Genomic DNA, 20,000 nt, shown 5'->3' with positions numbered 1-20,000 from the left:
AAAGGGAAATTCTGGCCGAAACCGAATACTGAATATGATTAATATTATATATCTTATATTTTCCTACCATTGCTGTCATGGCCGCACCTTATAGCTACCTGATTTATGGCAAAACAAATGGTTATGGCACAACTTGACTTAAATAATAATAATCAACTATTCTGGCTCCATAAAACATTTATTCAGCTCTTTTGGTGGCAGCCGCAAAGTAGACGGCACCCGGGAGCAGTGTGGGTTATAGCGCCCCCATGAGGAGGGGAGCAGTATGGGTTATAGCGCCCCCATGAGGAGGGGAGCAGTATGGGTTGGCGCCCCAGCCTGTGTCTTCCGTGAGGAAGAAGCCCAACAAACCCACGGTGAGGCCTTTAGGAGGGCCATTCAAAGCCTCAAGCGGAGCCTTGCGGCACCACCAAGGGCAAGGTGGAGCCTGCGGAACCGTTGCGGCTCGAGAATCCACCATTCCTTTTTATTTTTAAATATATTTTTTATCCCACGATTTTGTAACCCATTTTTCACCCCTGTGTCAATCATCTACTGTGATCCTGGGCTCTACACACCCTCCGCCAACCTAGTCCCCATATATGGGGGACAAGGGGAGACCAACGGACTTGAACTCATGCTTCCTTCATGCCTGAGTGTCCAAGTTGCTCCTTTACACCTGACAGGGGGGAGTTTCCCTGGTTGGACGTCGTAGCGCGTGGAAGGAACACGTTATTCCAACCAGTTCCTTTCCCCTCCATCAGGCGCCCCGGCTGGCCAGGGGGAGGTAGTTTAGAGACCATTCCTGAATAAAGTGTCTGGTGCAACGCACAGGGCCTGACCTGGTGAGAGCAGGAGTGGACCTGGTGAGACGTAGGAGGGGCCCGGACAGGAGGCAACCCACAGAGCCTAGTCCTTCCACGCGCCAGAATGGTACCTCCCAGTCCCGGAAGAGTATAGTTCAGGAGGAACGGATTGTGTGCCCCTGGTTTTTCCCCAGTGGGACTGATGGAGGGTAGCTACTGGGACGTTAGTCGGGGACTTGATCACTCCCGTCTGGGTCACCTGAGTGAGGGGTATGATGTTGGAAGACCCGAAACCCTGATGACCTCGGGATACATCAATGAGGATACTACCCAGGTGCAGTATGTATGTATTTTGTTTTAGAATGCATTAATTACATACGCTATTCGGTGATATATTTTCTGCCTATTCGGGGCCGAAACCGAATAGGCCTAAAAAAATGATTTTTTAGCCATTTTCTGCCGAATATTTTCTGCTGCCGAATATTGGGTGCATCACTAGTATGTGAAACCATGTACTGTAACAGTAGTACAGTATAAACATGTGAAACCATGTACTGTATCGGCTCAGCTTAAGGTCCCTCTGCACACTGCTACGTTTTTCAGATTTTTATCAGCGGTTTTTTTCCGCCTGTTTTCCTAAAAAACGCGTCCAGTCTGCGATGACATTTAACACCATGTCGGCCTGTCCTCGAAATTAGAAGAAAAAAACGTCTTCAAAATCCTGACGGTTTTCTGAGAAACATGTTTCTATATCAGTGGTTCTCAAGAACCCCAAAAACGATGTGTAATTAATTGGCCACCGACCCCCATCTGAAAACATGTTGTTCCAGGGACCCCCCGGAAGCAAAGATTTGAGTTGGAAACGTATGTTTGAAGGAATATTGTGTTCAAAGATTTGCACCACATTTTCTCGCTTTTTCAAAAAGAAATAGCAGATCTACAAGGTCACAGCGCGGCAATCGGCTATTTCAGTCCTACACATCTTTGCATCAAGCTCAATTTGCTTGATGCCAAGATGTGCGATAAAGAGCGCCCCTCACTTCACACGGGTGTGATATATATTTTAATGTTCTATATCATTTTTTTTACCTATAATTACAGGCCTAAACTATGGAAGCCAGCTCCAACACGTTTGGTCAAATAGATGCTAATAATGAAAGCTTCTGTAATTTTGGACAGTTATTATCATTATTCCACTAGTTTTTAATGGTATCTCATATTTTATTTTTATATTACACTAACTTACTCTGACCTTTTAGAATCCTGCACCTGACAAATCAGTTGGACAGTGATTACTACAGTATTGTAATATAAAGTACAGTTGGACAGTGATTACTACAGTATTGTAATATAAAGTACAGTTGGACAGTGATTACTACAGTATTGTAATATAAAGTACAGTAGGACAGTGATTACTACAGTATTGTAATATAAAGTACAGTAGGACAGTGATTACTACAGTATTGTAATATAAAGTACAGTAGGACAGTGATTACTACAGTACTGTAATATAAAGTACAGTAGGACAGTGATTACTACAGTATTGTAATATAAAGTACAGTAGGACAGTGATTACTACAGTATTGTAATATAAAGTACAGTAGGACAGTGATTACTACAGTATTGTAATATAAAGTACAGTAGGACAGTGATTACTACAGTATTGTAATATAAAGTACAGTAGGACAGTGATTACTACAGTATTGTAATATAAAGTACAGTAGGACAGTGATTACTACAGTATTGTAATATAAAGTACAGTAGGACAGTGATTACTACAGTATTGTAATATAAAGTACAGTAGGACAGTGATTACTACAGTATTGTAATATAAAGTACAGTAGGACAGTGATTACTACAGTATTGTAATATAAAGTACAGTAGGACAGTGATTACTACAGTATTGTAATATAAAGTACAGTAGGACAGTGATTACTACAGTACTGTAATATAAAGTACAGTAGGACAGTGATTACTACAGTATTGTAATATAAAGTACAGTAGGACAGTGATTACTACAGTATTGTAATATAAAGTACAGTAGGACAGTGATTACTACAGTATTGTAATATAAAGTACAGTAGGACAGTGATTACTACAGTATTGTAATATAAAGTACAGTAGGACAGTGATTACTACAGTATTGTAATATAAAGTACAGTAGGACAGTGATTACTACAGTACTGTAATATAAAGTACAGTAGGACAGTGATTACTACAGTATTGTAATATAAAGTACAGTAGGACAGTGATTACTACAGTATTGTAATATAAAGTACAGTAGGACAGTGATTACTACAGTGTTGTAATATAAAGTACAGTAGGACAGTGATTACTACAGTACTGTAATATAAAGTACAGTAGGACAGTGATTACTACAGTATTGTAATATAAAGTACAGTAGGACAGTGATTACTACAGTACTGTAATATAAAGTACAGTAGGACAGTGATTACTACAGTATTGTAATATAAAGTACAGTAGGACAGTGATTACTACAGTACTGTAATATAAAGTACAGTAGGACAGTGATTACTACAGTATTGTAATATAAAGTACAGTAGGACAGTGATTACTACAGTATTGTAATATAAAGTACAGTAGGACAGTGATTACTACAGTATTGTAATATAAAGTACAGTAGGACAGTGATTACTACAGTATTGTAATATAAAGTACAGTAGGACAGTGATTACTACAGTATTGTAATATAAAGTACAGTAGGACAGTGATTACTACAGTATTGTAATATAAAGTACAGTAGGACAGTGATTACTACCCTATTGTAATATAAAGTACAGTAGGACAGTGATTACTACAGTATTGTAATATAAAGTACAGTAGGACAGTGATTACTACAGTATTGTAATATAAAGTACAGTAGGACAGTGATTACTACAGTATTGATACTGAATGCATGTCCAACTCTTATATAAAGTACAGTTGAGTAAACACTGACTTGTTCAAACATTGACTGAGTTGATTTTCACATTTCATACAAACACACCTCTTTATATGGTCACTCACACACACATCCTGATGTGCAGGATGCTGTGCGTGTGTGTGCCTGCGTGCGTGCGTGCGTGCGTGCGTGCGTGTGTACGTGTGTGTGTGTGTGTGTGTGTGTGTGTGTGTGTGTGTGTGTGTGTGTGTGTGTGTGTGTGTGTGTGTGTGCATTGTGGTATGACCATTCACTCCTCAGCATGCCAGCAGCGATGCGTGTCACGGTGCTCGTGTGTGTGTGCCTGCAGGCCGTTCTCTCCAAAGGTAAGACAAAACATTTAATATTTAATAGTTTAATGTTTTAAAGATATGCGAGTTAAAAAGGTGTTTTAAAACATTTGCCTATTAAAACGGTGTGTGTTGGAAGTCGCGTGCGGCCGATGCAAAACGATGCAAATGGACAGAGCAGATGGAGTGTTGTGGCCGGTTGACTCGACAAACTACAAACTACAATTTACAATTTATCAGACGCTCTTAATCCAGAGTGATTTACATTAAGCAAGAACAAAAGAGCGTGGGAATACATCACATAAAAAGCATTTATCATGAAACATGCGTAAGCTAAGAAAGTAACAGTGGAATATCTATATGATGAAACTATACATATAAACTATACATATATACTATACTATGCTATACATAATGTACTATGACGTGCTATGCCTACATACAATGCAATTCTAGTGCTGTCTACATACTTCTTACTTTACTTAGGCCTTTGTATTACTTTGGGAACATACTGTAGGCCATTGATGAGTCGTTTCCACCCTCGTCCGTCTTGCGCCGTCCTCTCCAGCTGTTTCCACGTCAGTCCCTTCCGTTTGACATCCAGCTCCGTGCTCCTTCTCCACGTGTTTTTGGGTCTCCCTCTGCTCCGTTTTTCCTTGTGGGTTCCACGTTAGTGCCTGTTTAGTTATTGCTGTGTTGTTTTTTCTTAGTGTGTGACCAATCCAGCTCCACTTTCTCCTCATCAGCTGTATCTCTATTGCTTCTTGTTTGGTGCGTTCCCATAGGTTGATGTTGTTGATGCGGTTTGGCCAGGAGATCCTGGGTGCCTTTATTAAGGTGTAAACACTGTTACAACACTACGACATACAACACTGACACACTTTATTAAGATGTAACACTGTTACAACACTACCACATACAACACTGTCACACTTTATTAAGATGTAACACTGTTACAACACTACCACATACAACACTGTAGATGTAACACTGTTACAACACTACCACATACAACACTGTAGATGTAAACACTGTTACAACACTACCACATACAACACTGTCACACTTTATTAAGATGTAAACACTGTTACAACACTACGACATACCACACTGTAGATGTAAACACTGTTACAACACTACCACATACAACACTGTCACACTTTATTAAGATGTAACACTGTTACAACACTACCACATACAACACTGTATATGTAACACTGTTACAACACTACCACATACAACACTGTAGATGTAACACTGTTACAACACTACCACATACAACACTGTCACACTTTATTAAGATGTAACACTGTTACAACACTACCACATACAACACTGTCACACTTTATGTAAACACTGTTACAACACTACCACATACAACACTGTCACACTTTATTAAGATGTAAGTCAATATTAGTTGTTCGAAGACGAGATGAACCTGGCATGAACCTCTCACTGTTTGTCTGATGTGTCTGCATGCGGTTAACAACCGCACGCACGCACGCACGCACGCACGCACGCACGCACGCACACAGTACGCACGCACGCACGCACGCACGCACGCACGCACGCACGCACGCACGCACGCACGCACATGGAACCCAGGCTGACAGGGTGAGAACCCAGACTAAGGAACAGGGTGACCAGATCCAAACCGCTCCTTTTTCAACCGGATTCCTCCTCCCGGTAACTTGCATTAAGTTGCTCTAAAGCGCATGAGGCGATTTCATTTCACTCCTCCTTCCGCGTAGGAACAGAGTGCATTCTGGGATGGATGGGGACCCATATCATCGTGAAACGCGCATATCATTTGCACGCGTTCACGTATGAAACGGCGTTCACGTGTCATCATGAGACGTGAAACCAGCGCGTTCATGTGTTTGGGAACAAACTGTAATACCAACTATGTCCACTAGGCCTCAGGGCTTCCTCCGGGTGCCGTCTCTATAGAAGAAAAACAAAACAAATAGTGTTGTCTCCTGCCTTTATTTTATTCTTTCTAAGAAAGCCCACATTGGGCAGGGGGTGCTCTAGCACCCCCTAGTGTCTATCTGTGCACGCCACTGAGCAACACAAGTAATAAGTTGCTAACTCCATTCTGTCCCGTCCCACTCGCTAAACACAAGAGATACTTCTGTCCCTGAAATGAGCAGTTTGGATCTGGTCACCCTGTTCGTTAGCCTGGGTTTAATCCTGATTCATTTCTCACCCTGTTCGTTAGTCTGGGTTTAATCCTGATTCATTTCTCACCCCGTTAGTCTGGGTTTAATCCTGATTCATTTCTCACCCTGTTCGTTAGCCTGGGTTTAATCCTGATTCATTTCTCACCCTGTTCGTTAGCCTGGGTTTAATCCTGATTCATTTCTCACCCTGTTCGTTAGTCTGGGTTTAATCCTGATTCATTTCTCACCCTGTTCGTTAGCCTGGGTTTAATCCTGATTCATTTCTCACCCTGTTCGTTAGCCTGGGTTTAATCCTGATTAATTTCTCACCCTGTTCGTTAGTCTGGGTTTAATCCTGATTCATTTCTCACCCTGTTCGTTAGCCTGGGTTTAATCCTGATTCATTTCTCACCCTGTTCGTTAGCCTGGGTTTAATCCTGATTCATTTCTCACCCTGTTAGCCTGGGTTTAATCCTGATTCATTTCTCACCCTGTTAGCCTGGGTTTAATCCTGATTCATTTCTCACCCTGTTCGTTAGTCTGGGTTTAATCCTGATTCTCACCCAAGACATTGTGTTCATTGTCATGATTTGTCACGGTCAGAGTTGGCTTTGTCCGCGGCGTAACCGTCTTTAAATAAATACTTTTAAGAAAAGCCTATGAGGAAAATGAACGGCAATTTCTTTTCCGGGTCTCTCGAGGGGGCGGGACTGCGACGCTCTATTCATATATACTCTAAGGCCTCTAGACTCCATATGCGGGCATGCTTGACAAATAACTCCATATATGGTCATAAACAGGACACACACACAATAACTGGGTGTGGTATGCATTTCCAACTTGCATCGTTCCAAGTTGGCCAGTGCCCAACGGGCACCACTCTAGAAATAATTATATGGGGACCCCCCTCCCCAATTGTTTTTTTAAATTGCGACCCCCCCCCCCCCCCTGAGGGGTCTCAAGCCCCAGGTTAAGAAGCCCTGCCCTGTGGAACTCTACATAGCTGGTTCATGTTGCGTTGTCACAGCAGAACAATATTAAAAATCACACCCATGTGAAGTGAGGGGCGCTCTTATCATCTTACAACATTGAGGACGATTTGCACAGTAACAGATAAAACAGACACGGTACAAAAACAGACATTAAACTCTGTTCATTGCCAATGGCGTTTTTAATGTTTGTCTAAGGAAAAACAAACATTTAACCTGTCTATAGGAGGCGCTAGCGCCCCAAAATACAGTACATGCCCAAATATGGGGTCCATGATGTCATGATGTCAAATGTGTGACCTCACCGGTATGACATCATCAATCCAGCCAGTATGATAAAAAGCACTGCAGCCTCAGAGAGAGGTCAGTTTGAATCAACTTCTCCAAGACTTCATCCTTCACCACAGATCTCTACAGGACTCTTCTCTTCAAGACTGTTATCTTCAAGACTGTTATCTTCACCACAGATCTCTACAGGACTCTTCTCTTCAAGACTGTTATCTTCAAGACTGTTCTCTACAGGACTGTTCTCTTCAAGACTGTTCTTTTCAAGACTGTTCTCTTCAAGACTGTTATCTTCAAGACTGTTCTCTTCAAGACTCAAAGAGCTCTAGAATCTAAAGAAAACAAATCACAAAAGATGTTTTCCTGGACGTTGCTTCAGAAAGGATCACCAAAGGAAGGTGGTGCTGCTGTAGCGGTGAGACACCAGCTGTACTACTTTAGAAGGAACTCTGAGGAGAACAACGAGGATCAGATTGATGTGCAGGTCTTCAACACACTGACTTTACGCTGGAGGAAGGTGACCCCAGTGACCCCTGGAACAGGAGAACCTCACCTTGAGGTTCCCACCAGGAACTGGGGCCACACAGCTGTGCTGATTGAAGATATTGTCTACCTCTGGGGAGGTCATCCTCACTGCAATGTGCTTTATGCATTTGATGTTGACGCCCACAGATGGTTCAAACCACAGGTTTCTGGAACCGTTCCAAAGGGAAGGTGGCGCCACTCAGCCTGTGTCTTGGGGAAGGTCATGTTTATTCATGGAGGATGGACCGGGACTGGATACACTAATGACATCTACAAGTTGGACACCACCACAATGGTCTGGACTTTAATTAACACCAGAGGAACTCCACCTCCTGCTACAGTAGGTCACTCTGGTACCATCATCGGGACACAGATGTTTGTATTTGGAGGCTATGGGTGGGGTCAGTACAACAACAACACCAACACCATCAACAACACCATCAGAGTGTTTGACACAGAGACCAACCTCTGGCTGGACACACCTTCTACACAGCTTCTACCAGGAGGACGCTGGGATCATTCAGCCTTTACCTACAATGGAGAGCTGTACATATTTGGTGGTCGCTACGGTAACAAGTACTTTAATGATCTGTGGAAATTCAGTCCAGAGACCTTCTCCTGGAAGAAGGTTGAGCCCAAGGGGAAACGTCCATCTCCACAGTCTAGGATGTGCTGGATGTGCATGATGGGAGATCGTATCGTCCTCTTTGAAGGATACAAATGTATCCTAGATAATGGAACATACAAAAGCACATCCTCTGGTGACCTGTATGTCTTAGACTTCAGTCCGAGCCTCAAGACATTATGTAAGCTAGCAGTTATTCAGTACGGTCTGGAGCAGTCTGGACTCCCACACAACATCAGGTGGGAACTGGCAGCCATGACTAGCAACAGCAGCTGAAAAAAATGTATAGCTGCAAGCAGCGATAACGGGCCAAGCAATAAAAATATGCAATAGGCACAATAAGCCATAGAAACATAGAACACTGAAGTTCAGAGAAAGAAGACCATACAACAAAGAGCATTTTAAATAGCTGAAACTATACCTAAACCTAAGCTTAACCCTAACCCTGACCTCAGTAAAACTATGTTAAACCAAACCCTAACCCAAAAAGCACCCAAGAAGTATCTTCTACAAATCTACAGAGAAGGTGAGGTCTCTGGAGAATAGACTTCATAGTCTCCATATTGTATTGTTTGTTTTGTTTCTACCCTTTTGGTCTGAATATAAATCTACGTTTGTTTTTCTTCCAATGGCAATATCCTAAAAATCATATTGTATAATCTGGGACTAGAGACTATTTGAATCAATAATGTTCGTTTCCACGAATGGATTTTGAAAACTGAAGGTCGTCTTCTAATCAGAGTGGTCTTATATTACGGACAATACGGTAAATTAACTTGTAACGGTCAGATGTAATTATCACTGCTACTAACCAGTAAGACGCGCAAACGCGGGAAGCGAACGCAGCTCGTACATATTTGGGGTTTTTTAAGATTTATTTTTAAGTTATGTTTTTAACTTAGCCATAACCATATAAGGAGTCCCCAAAGCAGCTATACGTCCAAATATGGAGTGTGTTGCATCAATCACAAACAAATCACTCAGCTCCATATATGGGCACAAAGGGGACACACACACACACACACACACACACACACACACAGAGACAGACAGACAGACAGACAGACATGATCTGCTAGGTCTCATAGTAAGTGCTCACTGAATTCGCAATCACTGCGTTCACAATTATTTTAATCACGGGTTGTGAGTGATCTCCTCTTAGGATACAATTGATGAATTTGAATGTAGAGAAACGGCCTAAATAAGCAAGCTGCTGCAAACTCCCTACTAGATCACACTACAGTGTCACGCAAAAAAGCATCAAAAGTAGCAGATCTACAAGCTCAAGATATGTCGCTTCGTGACGCATTTTGAGCTTGTAGATCTGCTACTTTTAAAAAAAAGTATGAAAAAGATCAGTTGTGGACACATTGAGGTTAAAAAGACCAGTTGTGGACACATTGAGGTCGTTAAAGACCAGTTGTGGACACATTGAGGTTAAAAAGACCAGTTGTGGACACATTGAGGTTAAAAAGACCAGTTGTGGACACATTGAGGTTAAAAAGACCAGTTGTGGACACATTGAGGTCGTTAAAGACCAGTTGTGGACACATTGAGGTTAAAAAGATCAGTTGTGGACACATTGAGGTTAAAAAGACCAGTTGTGGACACATTGAGGTTAAAAAGATCAGTTGTGGACACATTGAGGTTAAAAAGACCAGTTGTGGACACATTGAGGTTAAAAAGATCAGTTGTGGACACATTGAGGTTAAAAAGACCAGTTGTGGACACATTGAGGTTAAAAAGATCAGTTGTGGACACATTGAGGTTAAAAAGACCAGTTGTGGACACATTGAGGTCGATAAAGACCAGTTGTGGACACATTGAGGTCGTTAAAGACCAGTTGTGGACACATTGAGGTTAAAAAGACCAGTTGTGGACACATTGAGGTTAAAAAGATCAGTTGTGGACACATTGAGGTTAAAAAGACCAGTTGTGGACACATTGAGGTTAAAAAGATCAGTTGTGGACACATTGAGGTTAAAAAGACCAGTTGTGGACACATTGAGGTTAAAAAGATCAGTTGTGGACACATTGAGGTTAAAAAGACCAGTTGTGGACACATTAAGGTTAAAAAGATCAGTTGTGGACACATTGAGGTTAAAAAGACCAGTTGTGGACACATTGAGGTCGATAAAGACCAGTTGTGGACACATTGAGGTCGTTAAAGACCAGTTGTGGACACATTGAGGTCGTTAAAGATCAGTTGTGGACACATTGAGGTTGATAAAGACCAGTTGTGGACACATTGAGGTTAAAAAGACCAGTTGTGGACACATTGAGGTCGATAAAGACCAGTTGTGGACACATTGAGGTCGTTAAAGACCAGTTGTGGACACATTGAGGTTAAAAAGACCAGTTGTGGACACATTGAGGTCGATAAAGACCAGTTGTGGACACATTGAGGTCGATAAAGACCAGTTGTGGACACATTGAGGTCGATAAAGACCAGTTGTGGACACATTGAGGTTGATAAAGACCAGTTGTGGACACATTGAGGTTAAAAAGACCAGTTGTGGACACATTGAGGTCGTTAAAGACCAGTTGTGGACACATTGAGGTTAAAAAGACCAGTTGTGGACACATTGAGGTTAAAAAGACCAGTTGTGGACACATTGAGGTTAAAAAGACCAGTTGTGGACACATTGAGGTTAAAAAGATCAGTTGTGGACACATTGAGGTCGTTAAAGACCAGTTGTGGACACATTGAGGTCGTTAAAGACCAGTTGTGGACACATTGAGGTTAAAAAGATCAGTTGTGGACACATTGAGGTCGTTAAAGACCAGTTGTGGACACATTGAGGTCTGGTAGTAGGGTGTCGGACTCACGACTGCTCGGGTGTTGCTCTCTGAAAATAGCAGAGATACAAGCTCACATCACGTTGCGCTGCGAGTTGCATTGTAGCTCACAATGAGAGCTTGTAGCTCACATTAACCTCGCTCTGTGTGTTCCTGTGCAGACACAACCGGCGCTCCAGGGACCGCCTCCACCCCGAGAGGGACCGCCTCCACCCCGAGAGGGACCGCCTCCTCTGTCTCCGACCGACCAATGACTGCGGTCGCCTCTGTGGCGAGCGAGGTCTCCGACCAATCAGTGACTTCTGCTGCCGCCTCCTCCTCATCATCGTCGTCGTCGTCATCTCCAGAAAAAAGCTCTCCTCCTTCGTCACCAACGGCAGGCCGCTCATCTCCTTCTGTCCAAACGACTCACGACAACACAACGCACACAGCAACCCCTGGGACCCCCCACGGCTCCCCTGGGACCCCCCACGGCTCCCCTGGGACCCCCCACACCTCCTCCACTACCAGTCAGGCAAGCGCCACAGGTTGTGTACCAAATAATCATTATTCTAATGAAACATATTCAGCATACATTTCAGCTTCAAGTGTGACAGCAGGTTTATGTTGTGATCTCTATGAATGCAAAGGTCCCTTTCACGTGGCTCACAATCACATGTGTTGTCACATGGCAGGTTTTCACGTGGCTCACATAATTTCCGTGCATATACAGTAGTTGCCATCGTATCGCTATTTTGACGTCAAAGTCAAAACTAGCTTAAAATTATAGCTGTCAAAATGAATACTGGTGTCTGTGTGTTGTAGGTGTTCAGTATCGCCCCGCGGGGCTGATAACTCTGTGTGTGTGTGTGTGTTGAAGGTGTTCAGTATCGCCCCGTAGGGTGATAACATGCTGTGTGTGTCTATGTGTTGAAGGTGTCCAGTATCACCCCGTAGGGTGATAACATGCTGTGTGTGTGTGTGTTGAAGGTGTCCAGTATCACCCCGTAGGGTGATAACATGCTGTGTGTGTCTATGTGTTGAAGGTGTACAGTATCGCCCCGCAGGGTGATAACATGCTGTGTGTGTCTATGTGTTGAAGGTGTCCAATATCGCCCCGCAGGGTGATAACATGCTGTGTGTGTCTATGTGTTGAAGGTGTCCAGTATCGCCCCGCAGGGTGATAACATGCTGTGTGTGTCTATGTGTTGAAGGTGTCCAGTATCGCCCCGCAGGGTGATAACATGCTGTGTGTGTCTATGTGTTGAAGGTGTACAGTATCGCCCCGTAGGGTGATAAAATTGCTGTGTGTGTCTATGTGTTGAAGGTGTCCAGTACAACGCGGGGCTGATAACTGTGCTGTGTATCTTCTGCGTGGTCCTGGCTCTGGGTCTGGTCGTCTGCGTCGTCAAGACCGTTCGATCCCACAGAAGGAACAGCTTCCACAGGCTGGACGACTCTGTACCCATGGTGAAACCTTTAATATGTCCTCTAAGACTCTGTACCCATGAGACCTTTAATATGTCCCCTAAGACTCTGTACCCATGGTGACACCTTTAATATGTCCTCTAAGACTCTGTACCCATGGTGACACCTTTAATATGTCCTCTAAGACTCTGTACCCATGGTGACACCTTTAATATGTCCTCTAAGACTCTGTACCCATGGTGACACCTTTAATCTGTCCCCTAAGACTCTGTACCCATGGTGACACCTTTAATATGTCCTCTAAGACTCTGTACCCATGGTGACACCTTTACTATGTCCCCTAAGACTCTGTACCCATGGTGACACCTTTAATATGTCCCCTAAGACTCTGTACCCATGGGGACACCTTTAATATGTCCTCTAAGACTCTGTACCCATGGTGACACCTTTAATATGTCCTCTAAGACTCTGTACCCATGGTGACACCTTTAATCTGTCCCCTAAGACTCTGTACCCATGGGGACACCTTTAATATGTCCTCTAAGACTCTGTACCCATGGTGACACCTTTAATATGTCCTCTAAGACTCTGTACCCATGGTGACACCTTTAATATGTCCTTAAAATACCTTTAATATGTCCTTAAGACACGTTACAAGCTCAAAACTGTTTACGCGACTTTCCACTTGTCAGAGCAATGATAAAGTGTCTATCACTGGGCGTACAATAACAAAACAGTAAATTGACGATGAATTAGTTTAATGCTCGGTTGTTCTCCTTTGAATCCTTTTCTGCAGGACAAGGTGAACGAAGCGTCTCCGATCACACGCCCGTGACGCCACTCTAAATGAGGACGACAGGAAGGACTGACTACAAAGCTCCAAAAGAACTACAAAGATGGTTGGACCCTCATGGGTTTGTGTTTCATCGGTTTGATGGTGTCTTCGAGATGAACGAAGGGGTTGTGTTGTTGAAACATTGGCTGCTCTACTGAAATGATTCTGGGGAGGTTAGCGGTTAATCGTTAATCGATTAATCGCTGTCAAGACATTTTCTTCAATTAAACGTAACGTTTCACGACTAAATTGAATTCTGCGGTTCTGTCATTGGGTGGTTTCTGTGAATGTAACGCTGTCGGCTTCTTTAGCGATCCTCGGCCGGGTTTCACAACCGCACTGCCGTCCGTCCACCTCCCGTTATACAGGCTGACTAAGAAGCTGAATAACTCCAAATCTACGGAGCTCTCCGTCTTTCGGAGGTCTTTGCGGATTATCCGGAGGTCTAGATGGAAACACTGGTGCTTTCTAGAGCAAGGATGGCTTCATTTTATCTCGCTAGCATTGATGCTATTTATTAGCATTAAACATTGACGCCCCAAAACAGGATGTGGGTCCGGCGTGTGCTGCATTGAAATAGGCTCGACAGCCTGAGGTTGGCTCTGCGTCCAGCAGGTGGCAGTATAAGTGTTAAATATATGCCATTGCCTGCATGACCCTGTGGGCTGTATTTTGCGTGTCTTAAGGACCAGGTCTTATTCCCTAACTTGAGTAAACTAAAGACCTGGAGGCGTGGTCAATGCTCTTTGGCCACTCAGAATAGCCAAATGACATTGATCACGCCTCCAGGTCTTTAGTTTACTCAAGTTAGGGAATAAGACCTGGTACTTAAGACACGCAAAATACAGCCCTGTATCTCAAATGGTGAAACAAATATTTGATTCATTGAAGAATGATAATATACCTTTTCTATTCTTAACCCTGTGCCGTAGCCTGTACTGTACTGTACTGTACTGTACTGTACTGTACTGTACTGTACTGTACTGTACTGTACTGTACTGTAACACCCGGATTAATTTCTACATGCAAAAAAGATATTTCAACCGTACTTTTACTTTTTACTACTAGGACTCAGAGGAAATTATGTAAAAAATATAAATAAGGAAAAAGGTTTTTGCAAATTGAATGCACATTTATAATGATTATTACATTAATAATAATAAATTAATAATTTTACATTTGGCGGGATATCTTTCACAATAATAAATAAAACATGTTCTAGACATTCTAATGATCACAAAAAACATATAATAGAGTTATTTTACTTACTTTTATCAGGGTTAAGTCTGTCTGTCTGTCTGTCTGTCTGTCTGTCTGTCTGTCTGTCTGTCTGTCTGTCTGTCTGTCTGTCTGTCTGTCTGTCCCTCTACAACAAACACCCATGAGGAGACACTTCCTATTCTCCATATGCAGACCGCGGCCACTAGGAGGGGCTATTCTCCATATCTTACCATATAAGTTAATGGCAAGGTGCTAACAAGGTTCAACTTCCCAAATGGCAGCCCATTCATTCAAACATATATCCTCAAAGTGTTTGTTTCATAAAAATCCACCGTAGACATTGTTATTGTTATGAGATACTTTGTGTCATTGCAGGTGATTCTTTTTCTAAGTGCTGGAGTTTGGAAGTGCTCGATAGATATCACTCAACTGCCCAGCGTACCACCTGTTTTGAATTAGCACGTCAAAGTCAAAGTCGTACGATTTGTCACACACCTTACCGCAGTGAAACGTGTTCTCCGTGTTTGGCCCGTCTCTTGGGAGCGGTGAGCTGCAGCCGTGCCGCGCTCGGGAATCATTTGATTGGTCTAGATATGATTTGACCCCCCCCCCCAATCCAACCCTTTCATGCTGAGTGTCAAGCAGGGAGGCACAGGGTCTCATTTGGTTTACAGTTTTTGGTATGACCCGCCCCTTGGGATCGAACCCGGCCCCAACCTCCCAGTTTCAGGGCAAACACTCTAACCACAAGGCCACTGAGCTGCCCAAGTGTCCTTGGGCAAGACGACACTGAACCCCAAATTGCTCCCGATGTGCTGGTTGGTGCCTTGCGTGGCTTCCGCCGCAATGTGTGAGTGAATGTGTGAATGTAATGCACAATCTATGTAAAGCGCCGCTACATAAACGCACCATTTACCTAATTTCTCTAAAGATGACGTAAATGTTCCCTTCATCGTTGATGGCATTTAATGTTTGCGGACATTTTGTGCTTTTTTGGACAGCTTGTTCCTCAAAAGAAGGAAACAGTGTTTTTTTTTTTTCATGTCATATGAAAGCAGGGAATCATAGCTTCAAATTGACTTATTGGTTGTTCAGTTTGGCCTACCAGTTTTCTTCTTGTAGAGAAACAGCGAGTTGAGAAAACAGGCCTGAAAGGGTCACTTCTGTGGTCTCTAACATTACACCTATAGCTACATGTTTAAGCATTTATTTCATATTTACATGTCTTCTGTGGTCTCTAACATTACACCTATAGCTACATGTTTAAGCATTTATTTCATATTTACATGTCTTCTGTGGTCTCTAACATTACACCTATAGCTACATGTTTAAGCATTTATTTCATATTTACATGTCTTCTGTGGTCTCTAACATTACACCTATAGCTACATGTTTAAGCATTTATTTCATATTTACATGTCTTCTGTGGTCTCTAACATTACACCTATAGCTACATGTTTAAGCATTTATTTCATATTTACACGTCGATTTCAGCTCTGACATTTATCTCAGACATGCTCTAGTATGTGAAGAGTCTGCCTGTGCAGCTATTAACTCATTTTGGATTAAATCAAATAAACTATGTAAACTATGTCTCTGTATCAAAAAGACTCACAGATACAGCCAGCACTCTGACGCCCTTCTGTCACTTTTAATTCATATCAATACAAGGCACATGGACAAACACAGCACACACAGACACACGCACACGCGCACACACACACACACGCACGCACACACACACACACACACACACACGCAAACACACACACGCGCACACACACACACACACACGCACACGCACACGCACACACAGACAAAGACAGCACACACAGATTCATGCGCTGCTGAATTAACCCATTCTGAACGGGGAACCCATTTCGGTGTTAGCATCATGTTATGCTTTAGCTATTGAAAAATAGCAGATCTACAAGCTCGTAGCGCGCCACCGAGTGGCGCGCTACGAGCTTGTAGGTCTGCTATTTTTGGAAAAATCGAAGAACGACTGACATTTTTTTAGAATCTGATCTCCGGTCAGAATGGGTTAATCAAACCAGTGTGAGTCCAGTGGAAACCTCGTATAGAATCTGATCTCGGGTCAGAATGGGTTAAAGTGTCTCACGACAGGGGATTTTCCATCACTGTTTCTACCGTTAGATTTGTGTTCACCCATTTAACTCAATTTTCAATTCAACAGGCTTTATTGGCATGACGTTTTACAAGTGTTGCCAAAGCACAATCACAGATATTACAAACAACAACATAACAACATGTGTGGCAGTTCACCCTGCCACTGAGACTGAAGATAACCAACAGAGTTTGAATTTGCAGAAAATGAGTTTAGTTTGACATTATTTATTGTGCATTTGTTGATTGATAATTGATTGTTGACTTCATTGAAGGGAGCAACTACTGTGGGGTATGGGGAACATGCCAACAGTGGGAGGGTTTGTTTAGAGAACTCTTTAATCATATTATGTAGATCATTTATAATATTATGTGACACTAAAATATGTTATGAATTGTGATGTCTCTGGACATTGGGAATGCACTGGTATACTGGTATGATTGTGGAATCAATTGCACTGGTATGATTGTGGAATCAATTGCACTGGTATGATTGTGGAATCAATCCAGGGTTGGTTTGGGTCCATGGGAGGGGCCTAGCCTTTATAAGGAGCACCTGCCACTGCCCGGGCAATCAATGTAGGATTACACAGGGTGCAGAGCAGGCCTAGATAGAGCCAACCTGGCCAGTGGGCCGGATATACTTCTTTTTTTTCTATGCCGTTTGTTGGAACGACTCTTTCATGTGAACTCTGCAAGGTGAATAAAAACATATTGATTGTTCATCAAAAGACTTGTTTTCAGTACCTTTCACTATTTTTTAGCTGGTTCAGTGCCATTTTTGGGCCCACACTACCTTCACACTAGGACAGAGTGTGACACATGATATCAATGACATGGGAAAAATAAATAAAAACAATATAAAATAAAGCAGGTGGTGCAGAAAATAAAACATGGCATACTTGTATGTGTGTGTCCTACTGCAGGTTGTCCCTTTTCTTGACTGATTTCTTCTCTGACTGAAAGACGCTATAATCGCTGGCACCTCTTCATATATAATAAAGCCCTGGACGTTATATTTCATCCATGTTACATCAGAAACCTATAGTCGCAGTGTGACTCGCTCCCGTGATTGGCTATAGGCCTTCGCTCCAGCATTAGCCGCACTACACTGGCTCCCTATATATTAAAGCCAGAATTGATTTTAAAATACTTTTTTTAATCACTTTTAACCCATTCTGACCGGGAACCCGTTTTGGTGATGGCATCATGTTATGCTTTAGCTATTTGAAAAATAGCAGATCTACAAGCTCATAGCGCGCCACCGAGTGGCGCGCTACGAGCTTGTAGGTCTGCTATTTTTTTTTAAACGAAGAACGACTGACATTTTTTAGAATCTGATCTCAGGTCAGAATGGGTTAATTAGACCAGTGTGTGTCCGAGTGGAAACCTCGTTATGAATCTGATCTCAGGTCAGAATGGGTTAAAGCTCTACATGGGCTGGCCCCCGCTGTACATGCAGCCTCCTAAACCAAATGTCAGATCTCCAGCAAAGGTTCTGCTATAGAAAGAAATACCTGCGTCCAAGTTGAAGACCACGGGGGAGCGCCCGGGCCTGCCTTTCGCTGTGGTATAGCTCCTATACCCTATATGTGGAATGCCTCGCCTCTGGCATTAAGAAACGCTGAATCATGCAGTCGACTCTTTTAACCCATTCTGACCTGAGATCAGATTCATACGAGGTTTCCACTGGACACACACACTGGGTCTGATTAACCCATTCTGACCTGAGATCGGATTTAAAAAAATGTCAGTCGTTCTTCGTGCTGCACTCAGCCCCACCTTGTGGAGAGGCAGAGGGGCTGTCTTACTGAGACAACATGTAGCCCAGACTACAATGACCATGATGCTTTGCTGCACTCAGCCCCACCTTGTGGAGAGGGGGGAGGGGCTGTCTTACTGAGACAACATGCGTCTGCCCCTTAGAGTATATATGAATAGAGACGGCATCCGAGTTCTCCTTCCATCCACTTGCATTAAGTTGCTCAAAAGCGCATGAGGCGATTTCACTCCTCCTTCCGGGTAGGAACAGAGTGCATTCTGGGCTGGATTGCAATAGTGACTGTTTGGCCAAAATATTGCGTGACCATATTAGCCATCCTACATTATGATGCAATCATGCCATGACATCACAACGGTGTAATTGTTCTTTATAAAGCCTTGTCCGATACTCTAAACATCAGTTAGTGACTTGCAACGAGGAAACCGAGCTGCCTTCGTCCTAACAAGTTCATCTGTAAACTAGTTGTTAACACTCATTGACGGTGGAGCTGCTGTGTGAAATGTTTCACTGGACGATACATCTGGAAGGAGAACATAGGAAGGACCAGGCTGCTGTGGTGGTCGGACACGAGATCTACTGCTTTGGAGGAGACGGAAACAAGAGGAGAAGAGATCCCATTTAAGTTAAGGTCTTCAACACTATGTCTTTATGCTGGAGGAGGTTGACCCCAGTGACCCCTGGAGAACCTCGCCTTGGGGTTCCCTCCAGGCGTGAGGGCTACACAGCTGTGCTGATTGGAGACACTGTCTACCTCTGGGGAGGTTATAACCGCAATGTGCTTCATGCATTTGATGTTGACGCCCACAGATGGTTCAACCATTCTGGAACCGTTCCTAAGGGGAGGAAATACCAATCAGCCTGTGTGTTGGGGAAGGTCATGTATATTCATGGAGGAGAAACCCAGACTGGACCCACTAATGACATCTACAAGTTGGACACCACCACGATGGTCTGGACTTTAATTAACACCAGAGGAACTCCACCTCCTGTTTCATACGGTCACTCTGCTACCATCATCGGGACAAAGATGTTTGTGTTTGGAGGCTGGGGGAGGGGTCAATACTACAACTACAACAACACCATCAGAGTGTTTGACACAGAGACCAACCTCTGGCTGGACACACCTTCTCCACAGCTTCTACCAGAAAAACGCAGGGATCATTCAGCCTTTACCTACAATGGAGAGCTGTACATATGTGGTGGTCGCTGCGGTAACCAGGACTTAA

General features: G+C 43.2%; 2 protein-coding genes across 2 annotated transcripts in view; both read left to right on the top strand.

The window, feature by feature from the left end:
- Window positions 1–12,742, top strand: part of mpv17l2 (MPV17 mitochondrial inner membrane protein like 2) — a 21,744-nt gene extending 9,002 nt beyond the window's left edge. The window contains exon 7 of the mRNA XM_080770894.1: window positions 12,708–12,742. The gene's annotated coding sequence lies outside the window, so the exon portion shown is untranslated. The remainder of the gene's footprint in view (window positions 1–12,707) is intronic.
- On the top strand, window positions 3,989–8,878 carry LOC308319526 (kelch domain-containing protein 3-like; the record flags this gene model as incomplete). The annotated part of the gene is made up of 2 exons (XM_080769631.1): window positions 3,989–4,052; window positions 7,575–8,878. 2 exons carry the CDS (start codon window positions 3,989–3,991, stop codon window positions 8,876–8,878), a joined length of 1,368 nt encoding a protein of 455 aa, XP_080625757.1.
- Window positions 12,743–20,000: the final 7,258 nt, after the last annotated feature.

Source organism: Protomyctophum bolini, assembly GCF_963924005.1.
Source record: "Protomyctophum bolini genome assembly, chromosome: 8".
Lineage (NCBI taxonomy): Eukaryota > Metazoa > Chordata > Actinopteri > Myctophiformes > Myctophidae > Protomyctophum > Protomyctophum bolini.
The sequence above is the reverse complement of the archived record's forward strand: the minus strand, read 5'-3'. Positions and strand labels throughout refer to the sequence as shown.